At 38.0% G+C, this 21,889-nt stretch overlaps 1 protein-coding gene across 1 annotated transcript in view; it reads left to right on the top strand.

The window, feature by feature from the left end:
* The first annotated feature begins 448 nt into the window (after nucleotides 1-448).
* The window catches only part of ZC3H6 (zinc finger CCCH-type containing 6), a 47,747-nt gene continuing 26,306 nt past the window's right edge, over nucleotides 449-21,889 (top strand). Inside the window, exons 1-4 of the mRNA XM_015416145.1 lie at nucleotides 449-1,034; nucleotides 6,687-6,870; nucleotides 9,802-9,924; nucleotides 15,168-15,417. Of these exons, the coding sequence (XP_015271631.1) occupies nucleotides 943-1,034; nucleotides 6,687-6,870; nucleotides 9,802-9,924; nucleotides 15,168-15,417 (649 nt within the window). The 5' untranslated portion in view covers nucleotides 449-942. The remainder of the gene's footprint in view (nucleotides 1,035-6,686; nucleotides 6,871-9,801; nucleotides 9,925-15,167; nucleotides 15,418-21,889) is intronic.

Raw genomic sequence — 21,889 nt, 5'->3', positions numbered from 1 at the left:
TCGCGTCTTCTTTACAAGACAAGACACCCCTGCGGCCCTCCCACCACCTTTAGGCTTCTCTAAGGGAGAAAGAGGTACTGCCTCTTACGTCATTTTTTGCTTTAAAAAAAATCGAGGAAGAGCACACGCGTCTGTTAGAATGTGCAGATTGGCAAGAAGCGCGTCCAATAGCCGCCCTCTCCCCAATCTCAATTCTTGCGATGCGGACCAATGAGGGGAAGGTTAAGGTTGCGGGCTGCGAACAGCTCGGCAAGAAGAGCGCGCTCTCAACGCCGTCTCGGTCACGGCGACCCGGGAGGCGCCAGAGAGAAGTTGCTCTCCTTCTTGCTCTGCGCTTGTGTGCGACGCCAGCCCGCCGCCATTTTGTGAGCGTGTTCGGCCCCTCCTCCCCCACCCACCCCAGTCCTCCATCCCGCGCGCCATTTCTGTCTTTCTGTATCGGGCGCCATGTTTGTAAGGAAGAAATAACCAGAGCAGCGCCTCATCCGCGGCCACCAACAACTCCCGTTCCCCCCGCCCCGCCTGTGTTCGCCCTTCCTTATTTTATTTTATTTTTTAAACTGTGCGTGTGCATTGGCTGTTGTAACTCCCCGGGCCGGGATTCTTCCTCCGAAGCCGCCTTCAACTCTCACTCTTCTTATTTTGCTGAGGCTCTGGCGCAGCCTCATGCCTAGGGCGACCGTTAAAGTGTCCCTCTGTGTTCCCCACTCAGTAAACCGTGAGTGAAACCGTCGTTCGTCGCCTGAGGGGGATCCTACCGCCTTCTTCCCTCAGCAGAAACAGCGGCGTCGCCGTGCGTGTCTTTTGAGTGTATGGTGTGTGTGTGCGCGCCTCCTCCCTCTTCTCCCAACGCCCCACCACGGGCAGCAGCGGCAGCAGCAGTGTCCTGCCTTCCTCCTCCTCCTCCTCCTCCTCCCTGCACACACAGCCAGAACCAGCACAATGGCCTTTGAAAGCCTGTTCTCCAAGCCCCCAAACCCAGTTCTTGACCAAAACATGCCCGACTCTGACAGGCAACATGCAGGGGATGAAAGGTCGAGTAACGTTCTTCTCTCTCTCTCTATCTCTCTCTCTCTTTCCTCTTCTCAATGGCGATAATTAACAGTGATAACTAAGAATGACGGTATAATGTGGGATGATGATGGTAGTGATAATGATGTGTGTTAAAAATGTGCCTGGTTGGGTTAAAAGAAAAGAAAATGGGAAAATATTTCTGTAGCATTGTATGGGTAAAGTCACCTTCAGGCTGGTGGGAGAGCATTTTTAGCTATGTTGGGGGGGTGATCTCTTAGAGGCGCATTTTGCATGCATTTTTACATCTCATTTTTTACAAATCCATCTCTTCATAAAATGCACTTTCCTTCAGGTATCTATGTTACATCACCGTTGTTCTTATCCTCCCTGACCCCACTCCCATTTGAAATCAAATAGTGTTTTCCCCTATATATACATAGAAGTACTTGTTATTTTTACACCTTACACATTTAACAGAATCTTTTTTTGTGCAGGTGAAGTTCTCTCTGATATTTTTGTCACTTTCCCATCCCATTGAGCTAACAAACCAGAGGCATTTTTTCTGGTTGGAGGTCCTAAGTCTTGCTCTCTTTCCTGCAGATACTTCTTTTTATGCAGATTTTTCTTATTTTTTTTTTTAAAAAACCTTTGAAATTATTTACCTGTCATTCAATAACATGTATGCAAATATTACTCTTTAGGTCAAGGGTTACAGTGGTGTTCCCAATAACAGACAAGTCTGCTTGTGCTTCCCCCAGCTTCCATCACCATAAACAACACTGTTTATCAAAGTGGTACAAAACATTACATAGTCCCTTTTCATGCAGCAACACTGTACGTTATGTTCTGTTTCCTTGCTTGCTTTTAGAAAGAAGAATATAGAGGTACATTAAAATCATTTGCTTAAAGTTACAGTGAATCAGATCTGGGCCTTGTAACTGATCTACATATTAGCAGTCCTTCAATGACTGCTTTGTAGCATGTCAAAATGTGAATACAACCTGAACTTCAAAATGATACTAAGTGCAATATTATTACTTTTAGCATAATTTGTCATGAAATGTAACTTTAGTAGATCAGCAAACACTGCTTAAAGAAAAAATTGTTTAATTAAGTTGCAACCTGCCAAGTTGTTAATAGACATATAGTTTCTTATTCCTTTGTAGCTGTGGGTCTTGGAGACCATCAGCCAAAATGGGAAAGAGTCCAAGATATCACTACTATGCTAGCACAGAATTTTTTTCTTTCCAGACAGACAGCTAACAACAGTTTTCTGTAGTGTAAACAGAACTTTTTAAAAGTTACTATAATAATGTTGAGCAGATGACCCTCAAAGTATAAGGTCAGTTGAAATATTTTGGACTTGCACAGAATGGTTAGAGGAGCACAGCCAACGTTTTTCAATGTATATTGCTTTGCAACTTCTTAATGGACAAATTCCACTGGTAGCATCATATCTTGGAACATTTCCTTACACTGTTATTTTACTCCAAAGTGTCCCGATAGTTCAATGAATGCTTTTATAGGCAGATAACTTTAAAACTGGACCCCCTGAATTAATAGGATTTAGCAAAATGTGTTCCTCATCTACTAACAGCAATAAAAAGAAAGACCAGAGGTGTACTTCCTTCTTTCTTTTGCAGTGGTTAGCAGAGGTTTGTTTTTATTTTTTTATTTTCCTGCCAAGGTTTCAATCACAAAATGAGAAAAGGTTCACATCGAGCCCTTTCTAGTGCAGCACAAGCTTAGTTTTCCTTCACTCCCCTGTGTTATATTTTGGAGTGAATACAAATGGGCTGTCATTTTTTTACTTGGAGAGTTCTCCTGTTTTGTTGGGATGTAAAGATATGCAAGTATATACAGATCCTAATAATCAATATTCTTGCTGTCCATCCTGTCCTACTTACTGCAGTGGGTAGAACTAAGTATCTTCACAAAAGGTAGATGAGTATTGTTAATAACAAAGAAAAGTTTTCATTTATTAATTACAGTGTTGAAAAGGAACAATGAAGAAATTTGAATCTTATTTTCAAAAACTGCATCCCAGTCTTCAGAGAGTGAGAGTAAGGCACTTTTCCACTGTTCATTAAATCATTAATGCTGCTTGGGAAACAGACATAATGCTGCCTGTGTTACAAAAATAGAACCTTCAGATTTCAGTTCAGCTCTTACAAAGTGTGTATATGGCAAAAATGCACTTGTCCTTTATATATATATACACATTTCCTTCATTCCTAAGATGACTGAATGTTATAGTTACAGTACCAAAATTACACCATCTAAATTCCAGAACTGAGTCCTCTGATAAACATTTGACTATTACATTACAGGTATATTTATAGTCTTGGGTATATATGTGTGTGCCTGTGCATGTGAATGGCAGGTGCTATCGTGTAGACCTTAGACCATATTCCATGAAATATCTATTGAAGTAAAGGTGGAATGCTCCAAAAGTTAATGCTTGGAGCCATGCTTGGAGCCATGCAGCCAGAATTCATTTGGCCTGTTTAGCATAATTTCTTTATAGTCTTCACTTCTTTTAAAAATGAATAATGAAATGACTTGAATGCATCTGCATAGGCCTATTAAATTATTAAAGATTCACTTTTCCATTGCATAATTATAGGAAGATGTTCCACTGGTCATCTATTCTAATTCTTTGTACTGAGTCAGAATATTAAGTACCCCTTACTCTGAAAATTTCCAAATAGAGATTTCATCTATAGGCAGTTTGACTGATGTAGATCAACTTTCTAGCCACTTTTTTGACCATTTCTCTTTTATACCTAAATATTTAGGACTATTTCCCAATATGTAAAATCTTTTATACTGAATTTCATTTTTTCCCTGTCAACCTTGTTTTTCTATTTAACAAGTTCCTTTTCTCCTCTGAAAGTACATTAAACCCCTCCCAGCTGTGTATGTTTGCTTTAGACAAATGTTTAATAACAAAAAGAAAACTTGAGTACAAAGTTAAGACGTGCAGCATTGAACAATTGCAACTCTGAGAGACCAGCACATTAGCCTTAACTGGTTAGAACAGTGCAAGATGCCTTGGGGAACAGTAGAAGGATCATATTGCATTGCACATTTGTATTGAGCATCATGTTGGCTTTTGCTAAAGCCTACCCAGCATTTGCCCGTTGAGACATAGTCTTTGTATGTGGCAGTAGCAAGTGAGGTAGTGAACCTGTCTGTGGACGTTGTACCACTTGAGATTGCGAGGTTCAAGATTATTTGATAGAATGCTTTAACATGGAAAATCAAATCCCTGCATGTAGGCAGTATCAGAGAGAAGGACAGGCTACAGCTCTTCTCCCTGATATCTAGTTGTCTATGTGCATGGAATTTCTTTGGAAGGAATTCCACCATGATCACTATCTCATTTGATGTGAGCCAGACCTCACCTAACCCCTTGGTTAATATTCTGAGGCTTGGGGAAGCTCAGTCCCAGCTAACAGTTGGAACAAGTGGCCTCCCTCTTTAAGTTATATTGTCATCGTTTACCTATTGTTTTTATTATATGTGTACAATAAGTACATGTATATAACTGATCTTGGTTGCTGTCCACAGAACTGTAAATCTTGTCCTTTGAGATTTCACTAGAGCTCAAGCGAAAAATTTTTTGTCAGTGTTATAATATCTCTTTATCAATTGCTGACAGTCTTGCACACAAGCAAATGTCAGACAGGGAAAGCAGAGTCAGGCAATCATTAAATCTAGGTTAAATCCACCCACACCCACCCTGTATTTCTCTCACTGAACTGTCTGTTGGGATGCAAGATTCTTACCAGAAGGGGGAGCAACAGCCTTTCTCTTTAAGGATAGTACCCTTTTAAAAAACTTAAATAGCATATACAATTTGTGAAATCAGTTTGTTTTAGTTATATTGGGCCTCCAAAAAGAACTACATTAAAAATAGCTTCTAACTAGTCATTAATGAAAGTTACTCTAAATATATGTGTGCCGTTCTTAGACATGTAGGTTCTATGATACAATTGTCACAGAGTAAATTTTCCCTTTCTTAATTACTAGTGTTTTTTTTTGGGGGGGGGGTTGGTTTCTAGTAGAGGCATTCTTGAGAAAACCCTTTAACTGATGCCCCATACCGTATACAAAAGATCCATTTTTATTATTATTTAACAATTTATCAAATTTATACCCCACCCGCCCTGCCAAAGCAGGCTCAGAGCAGCCTGCTTTTGTATGGTTGTTGCAATTTCTATTATATAGTATATAAAGTGCTTTTTAATATCATCCTGACATAACCCCTATGGCATAAATTAACCAGAGAAATAATTATTTCTGCAAAGCCATAGGTTCAGAGATGCATACCTGTACTAAGTTAGTAAAGAGGATAGTTACTATATGCCTAGCTTGTCTTAGGCACATTTGAGATGTATTCTTCTCTACCAATTATATTTTTCACAATAAAAAATGACTTTTTATATGGTTAGTAGTATAATCTATATATTTTCATATCATAAATATTTCTGGTTTTTTCCTCTATGTTCTTGCCTGTGGAATTGCTATATTTGTTTATTATTTTGATATTATCAATTACATATATTAATAGTACTTACAATTTTGAGATAGTACTCTTCACTGAAATGCAAATAAAAACTATATTATACCCCACCCTGTATTTCTCTCACTGAACTGTCTGTTGGGATGCAAGATTCTTACCAGAAGGGGGAGCAACAGCCTTTCTCTTTAAGGATAGTACCCTTTTAAAAAACTTAAATAGCATATACAATTTGTGAAATCAGTTTGTTTTAGTTATATTGGGCCTCCAAAAAGAACTACATTAAAAATAGCTTCTAACTAGTCATTAATGAAAGTTACTCTAAATATATGTGTGCCGTTCTTAGACATGTAGGTTCTATGATACAATTGTCACAGAGTAAATTTTCCCTTTCTTAATTACTAGTGTTTTTTTTTGGGGGGGGGTTTTCTAGTTCAGGCATTCTTTAGAAAACCCTTCTCTTTAACTGATGCCCCATACCGTATACAAAAGATCCATTTTTATTATTATTTAACAATTTATCAAATTTATACCCCACCCGCCCTGCCAAAGCAGGCTCAGAGCGGCCTGCTTTTGTATGGTTGTTGCCATTTCTATTATATAGTATATAAAGTGCTTTTTAATATCATCCTGACATAACCCCTATGGCATAAATTAACCAGAGAAATAATTATTTCTGCAAAGCCATAGGTTCAGAGATGCATACCTGTACTAAGTTAGTAAAGAGGATAGTTACTATATGCCTAGCTTGTCTTAGGCACATTTGAGATGTATTCTTCTCTACCAATTATATTTTTCACAATAAAAAATGACTTTTTATATGGTTAGTAGTATAATCTATATATTTTCATATCATAAATATTTCTGTTTTTTTCCTCTATGTTCTTGCCAGTGGAATTGCCATATTTGTTTATTATTTTGATAATATCAATAAAATGTATTAATAGTACTTGCAATTTTAAGATAGTACTCTTCACTGAAATGCAGATAAAAACTATATTATGTGACTGCATAAATATGTATAGTTTTGATTGAAACAAATGTGAAACAATTTTTTTGCATTACATTTCCTACATTCTTATAGAAAAGCATTGCCCTTTCAAAAATTATATTTATATTAAATCTAGACTTTATGTTTCTGAAACAGAGAAGATGGTGAACTTGAGGATGGTGAAATAGACGATGCTGGTTTTGAAGAAGATAAGGAAGAACAAGATGCAAAAGTGGAAGATAAACAGAAAAATGAAAAAGCACACAGAAAATCTCGGAAAAAACGCAAAAAAGAAAAAGAAAAGAAAAAATCAAAAAGGAGAAGACGAGATAAACACAAGGTTAGAATTGTTAATCAAAATTCTTTGTAGTTTATGCAAGGAATAGCACTACTAACGTTTCCCCTAACTTCAGGAAATTTGGGCAATACTTATATTGACTGAGGAGGTAAATTAGGCTATCTCCAATTGTGTGATTTTGTATGGTTAGGGCCATATCAATACAGTTACAGTGAGTGGTTATCGAAATCACTTTAGTTTGCTTAAAGTTAAACCTTAATACGTTTAGATTTTTTCAAGTGGTCTTAGTCTGAGAAATGTGAACAAAGCAGATATATTGGTTTTTTGAAGTTTAACATTTGAAGTCTTGACTGTATCAACCTAGTTGAATTTTGTTTTGCTGAAATACTGCCTTTTGAACATGGTCACAAATTTACTTCCACCTAAGTTCTTAATGATGTTCCATACTGTTCACATTGAGAGAGGACAGGAAACAAAAATGGAACAGAAGGACAGACCCTTTAAACAGGATTAATACCTTCATTTCTTAACTGTTAGTGTGGACACTTCAAAGTTAGGGCTTATTCTTCACTTCCCCAGATTTCCGTCCTATAACACAGAACAGAATGGTAGAGCCAGGAGGAACTCTGGGGTAACTGCATAACTTCATTGAACAGAATCTTTCTGGGGTGGAATTTACCAAGGACTGCAAAGTGGCCAAGAGGATCAGTCTCCAGGGTAGTCACATGCTGCTTTCAGCATTGCTGGCACCACATGTGAGCTGAGAAGTGTACTCAAAATGCACTGTGATATCTTAGGAGACACTGTAGTTTGCTACTGGATTCATTTGGCGTTACAGTATAACATAATATTTGTGAATAAGGTGATGTACAGTACAATAAAATGGTATTTAAAATAGCCCAGTGATCGAGTCCCATAAAAAGTCAGCAACGATATAAAATCAAACAAAAAACAGCAACAGCCAACAATGATATAACACCAAGCTATCTGTAGTCCATCCTATGTAGGAGTTTTGCTGCTAAATTCTAGATGAATTGAAATTTCTAAACTATTTTTGAGGACAATGCTACATGAAGATAATTTCCGTAATCTTATCTGGAGGTAACATGAGCATAGATCACTGCAGGGCTTTTGTTGTGGTGATACTTACTGGCACCTTTTCTCAGGCTCACCCAGGTCTTTATCCTCATGCATTGGCCTGCCCCGCTGAGCCAGTGAATGAGAGAGTATACGCTCTGAAACAGGCTGTCTCCCTGTTCCATGATTAGCACCAATACCACACACAGTAGTACCTTCTTATCTGGCTCAAACATTTTGCCCCATACAGGAATATTAGAAGCCAGCCTATAGTTATTTAAATCCTCTAAATTCAAACAGGAGTTTTTTCAAGAGGCCATATGCCACCTCTTTAAGTGTAGTTTGCAAAATCCCCTGCTTCAAAAAAGCTGTTAAATCCAAAAAGGGTAGGTCACATCTCTCCAAGCAGCTTGCCAGTGTCTTCAAGCTACAATAGCTGGATGTCATCCAACAACCAATGATCACTTTGCTCTAGGTACCTACTGAGATTGAACTATAACAGTGGAGTGTAGGCGGAAACAGAAGTGATTTTTACCTGCAGAATGCCTTGTAAATTTGTCACAGTGAACTGTTGAAAATTCTAAGGAAGTATCAGGGCTGATTTCAGACCCCCCAGTTGATCATAATGGTTGGGTAGGTAGTCCTTAAAGTATGCTGGTCCCACATCATGTAAGGTCCAGAAGGAAATTTGGAAGCCAGTGTAGATGGAACAGTACGGGAGTGATACTGTCCCTGCAACCTGCTCCAGTCATCATTCCTGCCCACAGCCTTCTGTACCAGTTGTACTTTCTGGACACTCTTCAAGAGTAGTCCCATGTAGACCGCATTGCAGTAATCTATACTACATGTTACCAGGGTGTGCAGTGTGGTGGCAAGATCTTTATTACCCAGGAAAGGCCACAACTGACTTTCTATCTGAAGCTGCTGAAAGGTGTGCTTGGCCACCACTGCCACTTGCTTATCTGACATGAGGCCTGGGTGCCACAGAACTCCCAAGCTGTGAACCTTCTCCTTTAGGGGGAATTGCAACCCTATCCAGAACACCAAACAGCTTTCTACTAGGCCAGTCCTTCCACCCACCAGTAGCACTTCTGTCTTGTTGGGATTAAGCTTCAGTTTCCTCATCCATCCCATGGGATGAAGATGGAACTTTGCAGGACCCCAGGAGCCAAGGGGCTGAGCAGAATCCCCCAACGCCACCTTTGAAACCTGACTTCCAGTCAGGACTGGAACCACTGCAAAATGGTGCCTCGCAGTCCCAACTCCAAAGGCAATCCAGAAGGATACCACGATTGATGGTATTGAAAATCACTGAGAGGCCCAGGAGATTCAGCAAGGTTGCTCTCCCTCTATCCATCTCCCAGCAGAGGTTATCTGCTAGGGATAACCCATAAGCATGCCTGAAACTAGATTGGTTGGATTCATTCTGAGTGAGTTTCTACTTGGCATCCTAGCCATCACCCTCAGCTTCACAGGCTACATGGGTTCTTCAGATGCTCAGGAGTTGTGAGTACCACTGTGGTTTAGTGACTAGAGTATTGGACTAGGACTGGGAGACCTGAGTGGGTGCCCTTGGGTCAGTCACTCATTCTCAGCCTAACCTGTCTTCCAGGATTGTTGTGAGAATAAAATGGAAGTGGAGAAAACTATATGCGCTACCTTGAGCCCTTCAAAGGAAAAATGCAGGATAAAATGACAGATAGGAATGATTGTATATATGCAGTATAGCTAAGGTACAATCTGTCTTTCTTATTGATTAATTACTGTGGTAGATTGAGTTATGAACCCCTGGTTGAGGCTCTTACTTTGCTTCTAATCCATATATTGTATTTTTAAAATGTATGCAATTTTTTGCATGCACACATTTATACAAATGAAATGGGTTTTGTTTTTCAGCATAATTCCCCCTCTAGTGATGATAGCTCTGACTATAGCATTGAGTCTGATGCTGAACGTTCAGAAAGACCCCATAAGAAAGGAGGTGGTTTCTACAGAGATTATGAGTCTTCATTTCTCCAGGTACAGTGTTTAAGGTGGATCTACTTCCTTTCATGTTCACAACTTTATAGTCTTCGTGTTCAGTCCTATTTCAGACCACAACTTTCATCCTTTCTTAAAAGATACATGCTTTCACACTGGAATTGTATTGATGTAATGTAGGCATTTAATGTATTTATTTCACTGAAAATAATACTTGGCTTTGATTTTATAACTTACTGCCATTTTTGCAATGTTAATTCTAGGCAAGTCAGTAAAAGTTCAAGCAGTGTTTATTCCCACTCTTTTCTTGCTTGGTACAAAAGCTTTCCATTCTAGTTTTGTGCAAAGAAAATGGATCTTGTCTCAGGTTTTACTGGTGCCTTGGCTCTGTTGTTGCCTTTGCCGTATTTGTTCACAGTAGAAATTATTGCAGATTCAGGTAGTATATGCTCTCACCTTGACTGCAGTCAAGATCTTTGTAATTTTGTCCTGACCTGGATAGCCCAGGCAAGCCTGATCTCATCAGATCTCGGAAGCTAAGCAGGGCCGACTCTGGCAAGTACTTGGAAGGGTGACCTTCAAGGAATACCACAGCCGGGACACAGAGGCAGATAATATCAAGCCACCTCTCTGAAAAACATCCAAGCCCCCGTAGGGGTCTCCAGAAGTTACCATGACTTGCAGGCGAGCACACAAAAACACACACCCACGCACCACACACATATAAAAATATCTGTAACTTCATTGCGTGAGTTTTTACTGTTTGGTGTCCCAGTACCTGAGAAAAATCTTCACAAGATCATTAACAGAGAATGCTCTTTACTGGAGAATGATTCAGTTCTCCTTAGAGAAGACTTTCATATTAATGTGAAAAAAACTAGATATGGGTGACTTGGATTAGTGTCCCAGGAAAAAAAAGGGACCGTTCCAAGAAACCCGTTACTCTTCATAGTAATTGAATCCAGTGTGCCTCCTGTAATTTGCATAAAATGGCTTCATGATTTCCTGACATTTAGTTTCTCATGACCAATTGCTTTGTGAGAACAGCAGTGCTTGGAATTGGATGTTCCAATTATAGCTGTGGTGCACAATCACTAGCTATTTTATTAATGCTTGTTGTGTAAGGTCAATAGTAACTTCATATTAGCTGCAGTTTATTTAAAGGTAGCTTTAATATCCACTGCATCCTTGTGTGTTTGTTTAATATCAGTTAATAGTGCCATCTGAGTAAAACCTGAGTTCACAAAGCCACTTTCAATTACTTACAGAAATAACCAAAGTTTAATATGGCTTGCAGCCACATTCAGATAACATTTTTAAAATATCCTAAGGAGGAAGGCAGAGTATGAGGAGGCAAATTCTCAAGACTTAATTGAGATCAAAACCTCTTCTAGTAGCGTGTTACTAATCTACATTTATTGACATCTCTGGAAGTCATCAGACTGAATATTCTGCATATGGAAATGGGGTGGGACTGTGCATAAGCATTGCTTCATTCTGACTGTTTCTGAATATGATGCAGTTGTTTGTGTATGCCACATGTGATCTTTATGCTACAGAAAATAGAAATTTTTTAACTTGAATGTAGCTACTTAGTTAAAAATAATGTTGAATGTGTCTGTGTGTTTATATTTTTGGCATATCTTTATAGATTTTCCTGCTGGCCTTGAGGACATTTGACCTTTCAAGTGTTTACTCCCTCATGCCCTAATTACTTTGCTGCCAACTGTGACGATCAAATTGCTGATTTCCATAATTTATGTATGCTTTACTGCAGCTTAATTCGGGTTACCTTGGTATAGATCGTAGATTTTGAATTGGGTCTGTGTCTGTTAAGAAACGAGTGCCAGGGAAGGTTACTTGGGTACTGTTTTCCATTTTCTTTCATCACAGATTTAGTGAAGATTATTGGCGGGCAGATGCTAAAAATGACTAACATTCTCCTTTAATGGTGCTTCTGCAGGTAGAAATTTGGAATACCTTTGTTGCCCTATGAACACGTCTGGAAATTTGAGAAAGAGTAGTGGGCAGGAGGTGATAACGCATGTATGAGGGCTCATCCCACTTCCCCTCCCCCCTTCCCACCAGGTATTCCAGGAATACCACCACCCAAGCAGATTCATGCTTTCCCTCATTCACCAGTGGCTTAGGACACTGGTTGGGCTCCACGTGCATGAATGAGGTGTGAATGCTTCTAGCTCCCACCCCACTTTCTCCTGTTTGCTATCCAACCCAGCCTAGCCAGGCGATTTTAGCTTTTGCATGGAAGAAACAGTCAGATGCATAGCTGAGTAGACCCTCTGAACACAGTCTGAGTTCTTAAGGAGAAAGATTTTTGTCATGATCTCCGTCATGGTGTGAGGCAAGACTAGACATTGTTTTGCCCACCTTTTCATGGTCACTACCATCACCTCTAGGTAAAATCCAGCCCCTCTGTGTCACATGGGTTGGACCAAGGATGCTAAAAAGGATGGGATCTAGGTACACTAAATAAGGTACTTAACAATCCATGGTATATCTGATATTTGGGAGTTGCAGAAAGCCCCTGTCTGTGGGGCATCTACAGCCCCTTTTAGTATCATTCTCCTCTGTCATTCTTCGTGGTAAACTGACACCGAATGCGTGCGCAAGCTCTCCCAGTACAGGCTCAAAAGAGCTCTCCAAACAAAGGAACAGCTCTTCTTTTCAGACTGCACTCCACACATGCCTATCACCATAAATGTTACAGCATCTCTTGCCCCTCATTTCATCACAGTCTTTATTCACTATAAGACAGCTTTAGACTCTGGAGCCCAAGTCCATAGGGAAAAGTATATCACAGCACTAAAGGACTACTGCAGAACTAAGAAAGAAAAATAAAACATTTAAAGCTAGTCTAAGCTTTAGAGACACAGAAATTACCTTGACCTCCCCTCCTTGGAATGGACACGAGCCAGCTGGAGTTTAAGAAATGGAGTTTATTCAGGGCAGACATCACTCTGTTCCCTCCCTGGTTCGGCTTGAGTGCTGGTAACAGGGTGTCTGCATCTTTTAACCCTTCCTGCCCTAGCTGGGTGGGTCTCCCTTCACCCAATCCTGAGTTTGGGGAGTGATGCCCCTCATGGGTTACTTGGCACTCTTTTCTGCAATCAGCTTGGTGTCACATCTCCATCCTTAATTGCTCCATTCAAGTCATCCAAGTAGAAATCCCATCTTGTCCCTTCCGGGCAGTTGGGCAAATGGGTATCTCCTTGCAGGAAACCCATCTCCACTCAGTTGGCAGTTTATGAAGTTTATTACTCCCTTCCCTGAGAAATAGTGTCTTTCCATGAGATTTGGATCCCCTGGGTGTACGCTGTTCTGTCACAACAGGCAGCTCCACAGAATGGCTGCCAAAATGGTGGGGACCAGTTATAAAATGGCTGCCGGGGGGGGTAGGCAAATCATAAAAACTGTAAGGTTCCAGAAAATGTTGGGAGGGTCTAAGTCAAGCATTGTCCCATGATGAAGGTAGTTGCTTCTGAATGTGCAATCATTGCAAATGCAAAGATGATGCCTCCTTTGCTGTTTTGAAACACATGCTAAACTGATGAGGCAGAGAAAAGCCAGGATCAGATCTTTGTTATGCTTCAGCTTACAAACAAAGGGGAGGGTTTGCTTCCTGTGTAGCCACAGGACGAGGCTGCCAGGCTTAGAGACATAAGAATCTCAAAAGAAGTACATGTTCAGAAACATGATGTGTCAATTAATGGCCAGTAAATAATTAATTTAAAAGTTGAGTCATAATGAAATTGACATATTTAAGTTACAATTAAAGTGGTAAAATGAGGTATGCTGTTTGAGGAGAAATGTGCATAAATTTAGTTCACACTGTCTAAAAATATGAATAGTAGTAATCCTGCAAGATTACTGTTATATATATTTTAGGAATATTGAAAATAATTTAACCAATTTGTGAACCCAGTTAGTGGGATACTTAGGTTATACTAGAGATGATTTAAATATGAGGTAATCTTTTGATAATATATAAATATATGCAGGGGATGCTTGTGAGAGAGGAATCTCATTTTCCCCTGTATCCTCACCTCCACTATTTCCGCCTTCTCTAGCCTGTCAGCTGTCATAGCCCCTCCTCTTTTATTGCTTCCTTCTCTCCTTCCCACCCACCAGCCAACCAGCCTTTATGTTTTCCCGCCCTGTCTTCAGCTGTCCCTGTTTCCTTTCCCATAGCAGCCTCTCCCTGGGAAAGGTCTGACCCATTTGCACAGCAGCCGCTGCTGCTGGGTTTAGTGTCACAGCTGTCACCAGGCCAGGTCCAGTTGCACGTGAGACTCTTCACTGTCAGGCCTGTCCCCAGTGAGTCCTCCTCCAGGTTTTTCTTCAAACCTGGGACTTTCTTCAGGTTTGTAGAGAAATTTCCCCCAGCTCCATTTTGCCTGTCTGATAATCATATGCTCTGTGGTGTGACTCAGAATTAAACGTATGATGATAACTTTGGAATCAAAGGCAGCTTCTTGTGGGTACGAAATTGGAATCAGGTTAGCAAATGCTGTCTTTTATGTAGTAATAACTGTTGGTACTCTTACATTATTTTAAGTTAGTCAAGATTGTGGGCATTATGTATAAATGTGAATAAAAGGAAAATGGATAAAATATTTTAGTAGTATTTATTTTGTTGTAATATACCTGTGGTGAATTTAGAATTGTTTTGAAGGTGTACCTGTTGCCTGGAGATTAATAGTCAGGTATCAGGAAGTTAAATAGAGATCTGTGACTTCTCAAGTGCAAACCTTTATACTGATTAGTCTGACGAAAGTTTCCAGAACACTTAGCATTAAGACAGAAATAAGTCTTCGTTGAAAAGATTTCTTTTTCCTGTTGCTGTTCTCATGTGACTGGCAGACTGGGAAGGAAGAATGAGATAGTGATCCAGTTCTAGCTCAGATTTGTTGTCATCTGTAAATGTTGAATTTCTAGAGGCACCTTTATACTTTATTTGCAACACTAAAACCATATCTGTGTATTTTTACATGGATTTGTTTTTATTTCAGTTATTTCCATGCAAGTATTACTGAAACAGCGAAGCATGTATCTGGTACAGAATAGAAAAGTTCAAAGGAATGGCATTGAATCCATTGTGCTTTCTTTTTCTTTTTATGTGTCAGGTCCTATGGTTTAACCTTGATACCTGAGATTAAGCTGTCTTGACAAATTTGGGAAAGACTTCTGCTGGAGACTCTGGAAAGTTCTGTCTGTTTATAGTAGATGGTATGTTCTTCTAATTGTCATTCTCTTTGATTTAGCATGGACATATTTCAGGAAAATACACATCTTCACAGAAGACTCAGCATAATAAAAAGGCAAAAAGCAAGGACTATGAGGATTATAGCACGTACAGCGATGATAACTTTGGCTACAATGAAGATGAAAAAGAGGATTTTGCTGACCAGTTGAAACAATATAGACAAGCTAAAGAAACATCAAATGCTGATTTAGAACCTCCAGTTTTAAAAGAACCAGTGAAAAAGCAAGGAATGAAAGGGATTCATAAAGGTAAATTAGAAGACTGGTTTAATTTTGAAACGCATTCATGTAAGATAATGTTGCAGAATTAATAATACTGTGAGGTTTCATTGACTTTCCTGTCTGATGGTTTGGATTGGAACTTTTTAGTGGTTGAGGCTGCACATTCACTTGTTAGTCTCTCAGCAAAAGGTATATTATGGCAGTCCTCCTGGAATTTTTATGCTTTTGGCCCACTCATTCTTTCTACAAATACGTGCAGTGTCTTTATTATTTGCTACTTTTCTCCAAGATGAGTGCTTTCCTATTGTTCGGTCAACTGTGGTGAGTGCCCTTGGGAAATGTTAGGCACTGAAATACAGGAATTCTGTTGTTAAGGGGGAAACAAGTGTTCAGAAACCCTTGAATGCTTGTTCAAGAGACTTTTCTGCTTGCTTTTCCATTGTGAAATTGTTCTGATAAAACAAGGGAAGTGATACTGTCTTACTCTATATAGTCCCTTTGATGTAATATCTGATAGAATCATAGAGTTGGAAGGGATCTCCAGGGTCATCTAGTCCAACCCCCTGCACGATGCAGGAAATTCATAAGTACCTCCCCCTCAGTTGTCTCCTCTCCAGGCTAAACATACCCAGTTCCTTCAACCTTTTCTTATAGGACTTGTTCTCCAGACCCCTCCCCATCTTCATTGCCCTTCTCTGGACACGTTCTAGCTTGTCTATATCCTTCTTGAATTGTGGTGCCCAAAACTGAACACAGTACTCTAGGTGAGGTCTAACCAGAGCAGAATAAAGCGATACTATCACTTTGCGTGATGTGGACACTATAATTCTGTTGATACAGCCCAAAATAGCATTTGCCTTTTTAGCTACTGCATCACACTGCTGACTCATGTTCAGTGTATGGTTTACTAAGACCCTTAGATCCGTTTTACACATACTACTGCCAAGACAAGTCTCCCTCATACTATAATTATGTATTTGATTTTTCCTACCTAAATGCCGAACTTTACATTTATCCCCATTGAAATTCATTTTATTTGTTTTAGCCCTAAGTATTTTATGTGTTGTGTGTCAAGATAGTTGAGTAAAGGTGGACAGCAAAGGGACCAGAAGAATGCTGTGATTTGAGGATTTCTGGATCCGGGCTCAACGACAGAGGGAGCGTGTAGAGTTCACTCCTCTGTTCCTACAACTTTCTCAGGATATTTCATCACCTCAAATTCTCTCCCGTAGAGAGAGGTTTGGCAGGGGACTTTATAACATATGGCTTTGAGGGGTGGTGACCCCACAGTCACAGCTAGCTGTCCCGAAGCAGGAAGGTTATTTCTAGGAGCCCAGACGAGACTCTAAGATAAGATTAATAGAATAACACTTGATCAAGTAACTATAATGTTCATAATTGAAATAAAAATACAATAAAAGTGAACAAAAACAAAAGAACCTACAAGTACAAAGCATTCTGATTAGGAATTAAAAACAAAGCAATAATAATTAAATAACAATAATATTAATAAAAATAAAATAAATAAAAATAAAATATAAAAGTACGTGACCTATATTCGTATAGCGACAGTAAGAAGGCATCAGTATCCTCGCCAGGGCAAATAGGAGGAACAAGCCAAATTAAGCTTGGCAATATGAGTATAGCGCAGATGACAATGAAGGACTTAAATAAAATGATTCTGGAAAGTGTATCACAAGCTGTATCCCAAGCTGTAAAATTGACTGTGGAAACTACTATCCCCACTTTAATAAAGAAAGAAATGGAACCCATATGGGAAAAAATGGAGGAAATAACTACGCAAATTAAAACTGAAACTGAGGAAATTAAAAAACATATTAGCTAACAATCAAGAAATCTTGAAATTGTCTTCTACGCACGTAAAATTTAAAGAAAAGTTATGTGATATAGATCTGGACGTACAAGAATTAAAAAGCAAAAATGAAAAAATTGAGGAAACCCTCATCAATTTAGAAATGGACAAAGCGGCACTAATTATAAGATGCCAAAACATCCCAGAAAGTATAGAAAAAAATCTCAAAGAGGAAGTGATTCAAAGCTTAGCAGAGCAACTTAAAATAGGTACGAAAGAAGAAATAGCAAACGAAATTGAAGCACTATATAGGAGAAACTCAGCTTATGCGAGGAGATATAAAAAACCCAGGGAGGTGCATATGAAATTTTATAGGAAGGAAATGAAAGGAAAAAAATACTCAGAGCTTCTTATGAAAACAAAGTGCGGATACAAGGCGAAGAAATTATATTCTTAAAAGAAATTCCGTGGAGAGTAAGGGAGAGAAGGGCACCTTACTCAATATTGACAAATTTACTAAAAAAATAACTGAATTATGTTCAGGTGGTTGATACCAGAGTACTATTTACGCACAACAGTAAAAGGCATAGAATAGATTCTACATTTAAAATCGAACATTTTCTGGAAAAATATGGCGAGGAATTGGGAATGCAAAAAGAAGAAGCAGAGGAGGAAGACAGAGAAGAAGTTGACACTGAGGAGGATACGACGGAACAAGAAGTGGTCAAAAGAAAGGAGGCCACACCAAAAAAAGGAAAAAGCAAACCAAGCAAGACAACATACCAGATGTTAACTAGATTTAAGTATAGGAGTAGAGGAAAAAGCAACAAAAAATAAACATGCCAGACAAAAAACCTCAAACTTTTATCGGTAAATATTAATGGTTTGAATAGTCCTCAAAAAAGGAGAAAGACATTTCATCAATTAAGTAAAGCCCAGGTAGACATGGTTTGTTTGCAAGAGACTGATATAAGGAAAATAGATGTTAAATATTTGCTATGTAAAAAATTGGATAATGCTTTCATTGCTTCAGGCGAAGAAGAAAAAAGAGGGGTGGTGATTTAAGCGAAAGAAAATTTAATCCCAAAATTAATGTATACTTTTGATGATGGAAGGTTAGTGGCAATTGCTATTACAAGAAGTGGTAAAGAAACATTAATAGTGAATATATATGCCTCTAATCAAAGACAAGAATCTTTTTCCAAGAAGTATATACAGCATTAAACCTCCAAAAAGTGGATAATATTTGTATTTTAGGGGATTACAATGCAGTTTTGAACCCAATAATGGACAGGAAAAGCTATAGAAAAGGGAACAAAATAGGCAAAGTACTACCTAAAAGTTTTCTTCAAATAGCGGAAGAATATAGCCTTATTGATGCATGGAGAACTAGAAATTTAAAGAAGTTGGACTATACATATTACTCTCCAAAGCATAACTCCTGGTCGAGGATAGATATGGCATGGATATCTTTCAGATTGATTACTGATTTGATAGAGTGTGAAATTTTGCCAAGTACTTTCGCGGACCATAGCCCTCTATTACTAATTCTAAAAGAAGAAAAAAAGAAAAATAGATGGTCCATGAATATAGGACTTCTTAGAGACCAGGAGTTTGTCAAAAAAAAACTAAGTAAGAAATTTTAGATTTCTTTAAAAGAAATAGCCAACCGGAAACACTGATTGAAGTAGTATGGGATGCATTTAAAGCTTACATGAGAGGATGGCTGATTAGTCAGAATGCATGGAAGAAAAAACAGGCAAATAAGAAATATGAGTCGCTAGTAGAACAAATCAAGATTGTGGAAAATAAAATGAAAAATGCTCGTGAAGTTAAGGATTAAAAAATTAAACTAAATTTTCTCCACCATAAAATGAACTTACTTTTCAATCATGAAATAGCAAAAATAAATTGAATACACCAAGCAATATTATTTTGAAAATTTAAATAAAACTAATAGATGGCATAAGCTTAAGAAAGAAAGAGAAAAACGTCTTATTAAACTAAGAAGGAGAGAATCTGAAGCAATGGCTGAGCGAAGCAATTGCCCCAATGACAGATTTGACAGCGGATTATCTATATAGCAAGATAGATGTGGTCTATAGGTCCTACTCCTCATATATCAAGAAAAATAATCTGCCTGGGGAAATAGTGGTCAGATTCTTGAAGAGACATGTGAGAGATTCTATTTTGAAAGCAACTACTGGAATACCCTTGAAAATTGGGGACAACAACATCAGGATTTTAAAAGACATCCCATTTGACATAAGACAGAAGAGAAAGAAATATAAAGAACTAATCCTTTTTCTACAAACAAATGGCATCAGTTACAGATGGCTAATTCCAGAATGCATCATTTTCAAACTCCACGACAAAAAAGAAAAGATTGACTCTGTTCTTAAAGCACAGGATTTCCTGCGAACACAGCTGGGGGAACCAGTTGAGGACAAGAAGGATGAAGAAGAAAGCAAATCGGATGGCGAGTTAGGCTCGGTGTCTTCTGACGAGGACTCACTCTCTGGAAAGGGGACGGCTGCCCCCAGAAGTCCATATAAATTGAGGATAAGAAAAGACAAGAATAAATAATGGCTGAAGGACTCTGATTTGTGCCTGAAAATTCTGAAATAACTTTGGGAGGCTCTGGGATTTTCTTTAAACAATTAAATGGATGGTTAAAAGATAATTAACTTAGCATAACCAACTATGTTCAATGTATTATTAGCATTTTAGAATAACATTGAGATAAGCTTATGTATTGATCTCCTACTCTTGGGTTTTTAGTTATTAGTGGGTCTTTATTCTTTCTCCTTAGATGTAGTTCCCTTCCCTATTTTTCTGTTTAGTTTGTAGTGTATGAAAAAACCAATAAAAATTTCCCATCAGGGGGATTTAAACAAAGAGAATAATGAAGAGAAACATAGCCCACAAGAAATTAAAAACATAGTGGAAAAATACTATAAAGAACTTTACTATCAAAATAGACAAGATAAACAGCAAATTAAGGATTACTTAGAAAAAGGGAATTACACTACATTTAATGACCAACATAAGATTTTAAACAAGCCAATTACAATGTGTGAGATGGTAGAAGCAATTAAGAGACAAAAAAAGAAAAAAGCACCTGGACCGGATGGATTACCGGTGGAACTATATAAAATCTTTGAGGAACAGATAGCAAGCCCACTAAAAGAACTGTTTCAAAAGATAGGAAAAGCAGAAAAAACACCCGAGTCTTGGAAACAGGCATTAATCACTTTAATACATAAACCTAATTCAGACGCAAGTGAAATTAAAAACTACAGACCAATATCCCTATTAAATGCCGATTACAAAATATTTGCTAGTATTTTAGCTTTGAGACTTAAAAAGATATTTTCTCAAACCATCCATCAAGATCAGATGGGCTTTCTTCCGAAAAGACAAATGAAGAATAATTGGTGCACAGTTATTGATATCTTAGAATATTATGAATTACATTCTGAAAAAGAACTAGTTCTAATGTTTCTTGATGCAGAGAAAGCTTTTGATAATTTATCGTGGGAATTTCTACTGCGAAAATTAGATAGAGCAGGATGTGGTCAGTATTTTTCGACTATGATCAAAGCGATATACAAAAAGCAATATGCTAAAATACTTATTAAGATGATACGACAAATAATATAGAAATCCAAAAAGGCTCGAGACAAGGTTGTCCCCTATCGCCACTATTGTTTATTTTTGCGTTAGAATCTTTGAACGAAGGTGTACAAAATAATGATCATATAAAAGGCTTAAAAATAAAAGGAGAAGAATTAAATTGTTGGCTTTTGCGGATGACCTGGTATTTATATTAGAGAATCTGAAAACATCTATTACTTCTCTGTTGGAGGCTATAAAAACTTACGGTCATGTAGCAGGTCTTAAAATAAATTATAAAAAAATGAAACTTTCATCGAAAAACTGTCAACTAGATACTATACAGGAAATCCAAAAAACAACTTTGATGGAATTTGTTAAAAAAGTCAAATATCTAGGTATTAATTTGACTAATAGATGTAGTTCTTTGATAGAGGATAACTATTATAAACTGTTAGATGAAATTAGAAACAACTTGGAAAGATGGAAAATAATTATCTATTATGGGCAAAATAGCAGCAGTAAAAATTAATATACTGCCAAGATTTCTATTCTTAGCACAAAACATTCTTATATTAAAGAATCAGAAATTTTTTGAGGAGCTGGACAAAATTACAAAAAAATTCATATGACACCGCAAAAGAACAAGAATAAGATGGAAAATACTACAGGATAGAAAGGAAAAAGGGGGGATGAATGTACCTAATTAGTCTCTGTATTATAAAGCGGAGGCCCTTGTTTGGATAAAAGAATGGCTTTTGTTGGATAATACCAGGACTTTAGCATTAGAAGGACACGATTTGTTTATGGGCTGGCACGCTTACGTATGGTATGATAAAGAGAAAATACACTCTAACTTTAAGAGCCACATATTAAGAGGTGCATTGAGTAAAATATGGAATGAAATAAAGAGGAGATTCTATAGGGTTTCCCCGCTTGAGGCATTTACAAAACCATCAATTTCGCCATTGAGTAAAAAAAGGAATCACCAGGCTTTTCTTAAAAAATAATAATAAATTAAAAACAGAAGAGAAACTGCTACATGATAATAATTTATCTTGCTGGAAATAT

This window comes from Gekko japonicus, unplaced genomic scaffold, assembly GCF_001447785.1.
Source record: "Gekko japonicus isolate JY-2015 unplaced genomic scaffold, Gekko_japonicus_V1.1 scaffold339, whole genome shotgun sequence".
Classification (NCBI taxonomy): Eukaryota; Metazoa; Chordata; class Lepidosauria; order Squamata; family Gekkonidae; genus Gekko; species Gekko japonicus.
This window is presented reverse-complemented; position numbering and strand designations above follow the sequence as displayed.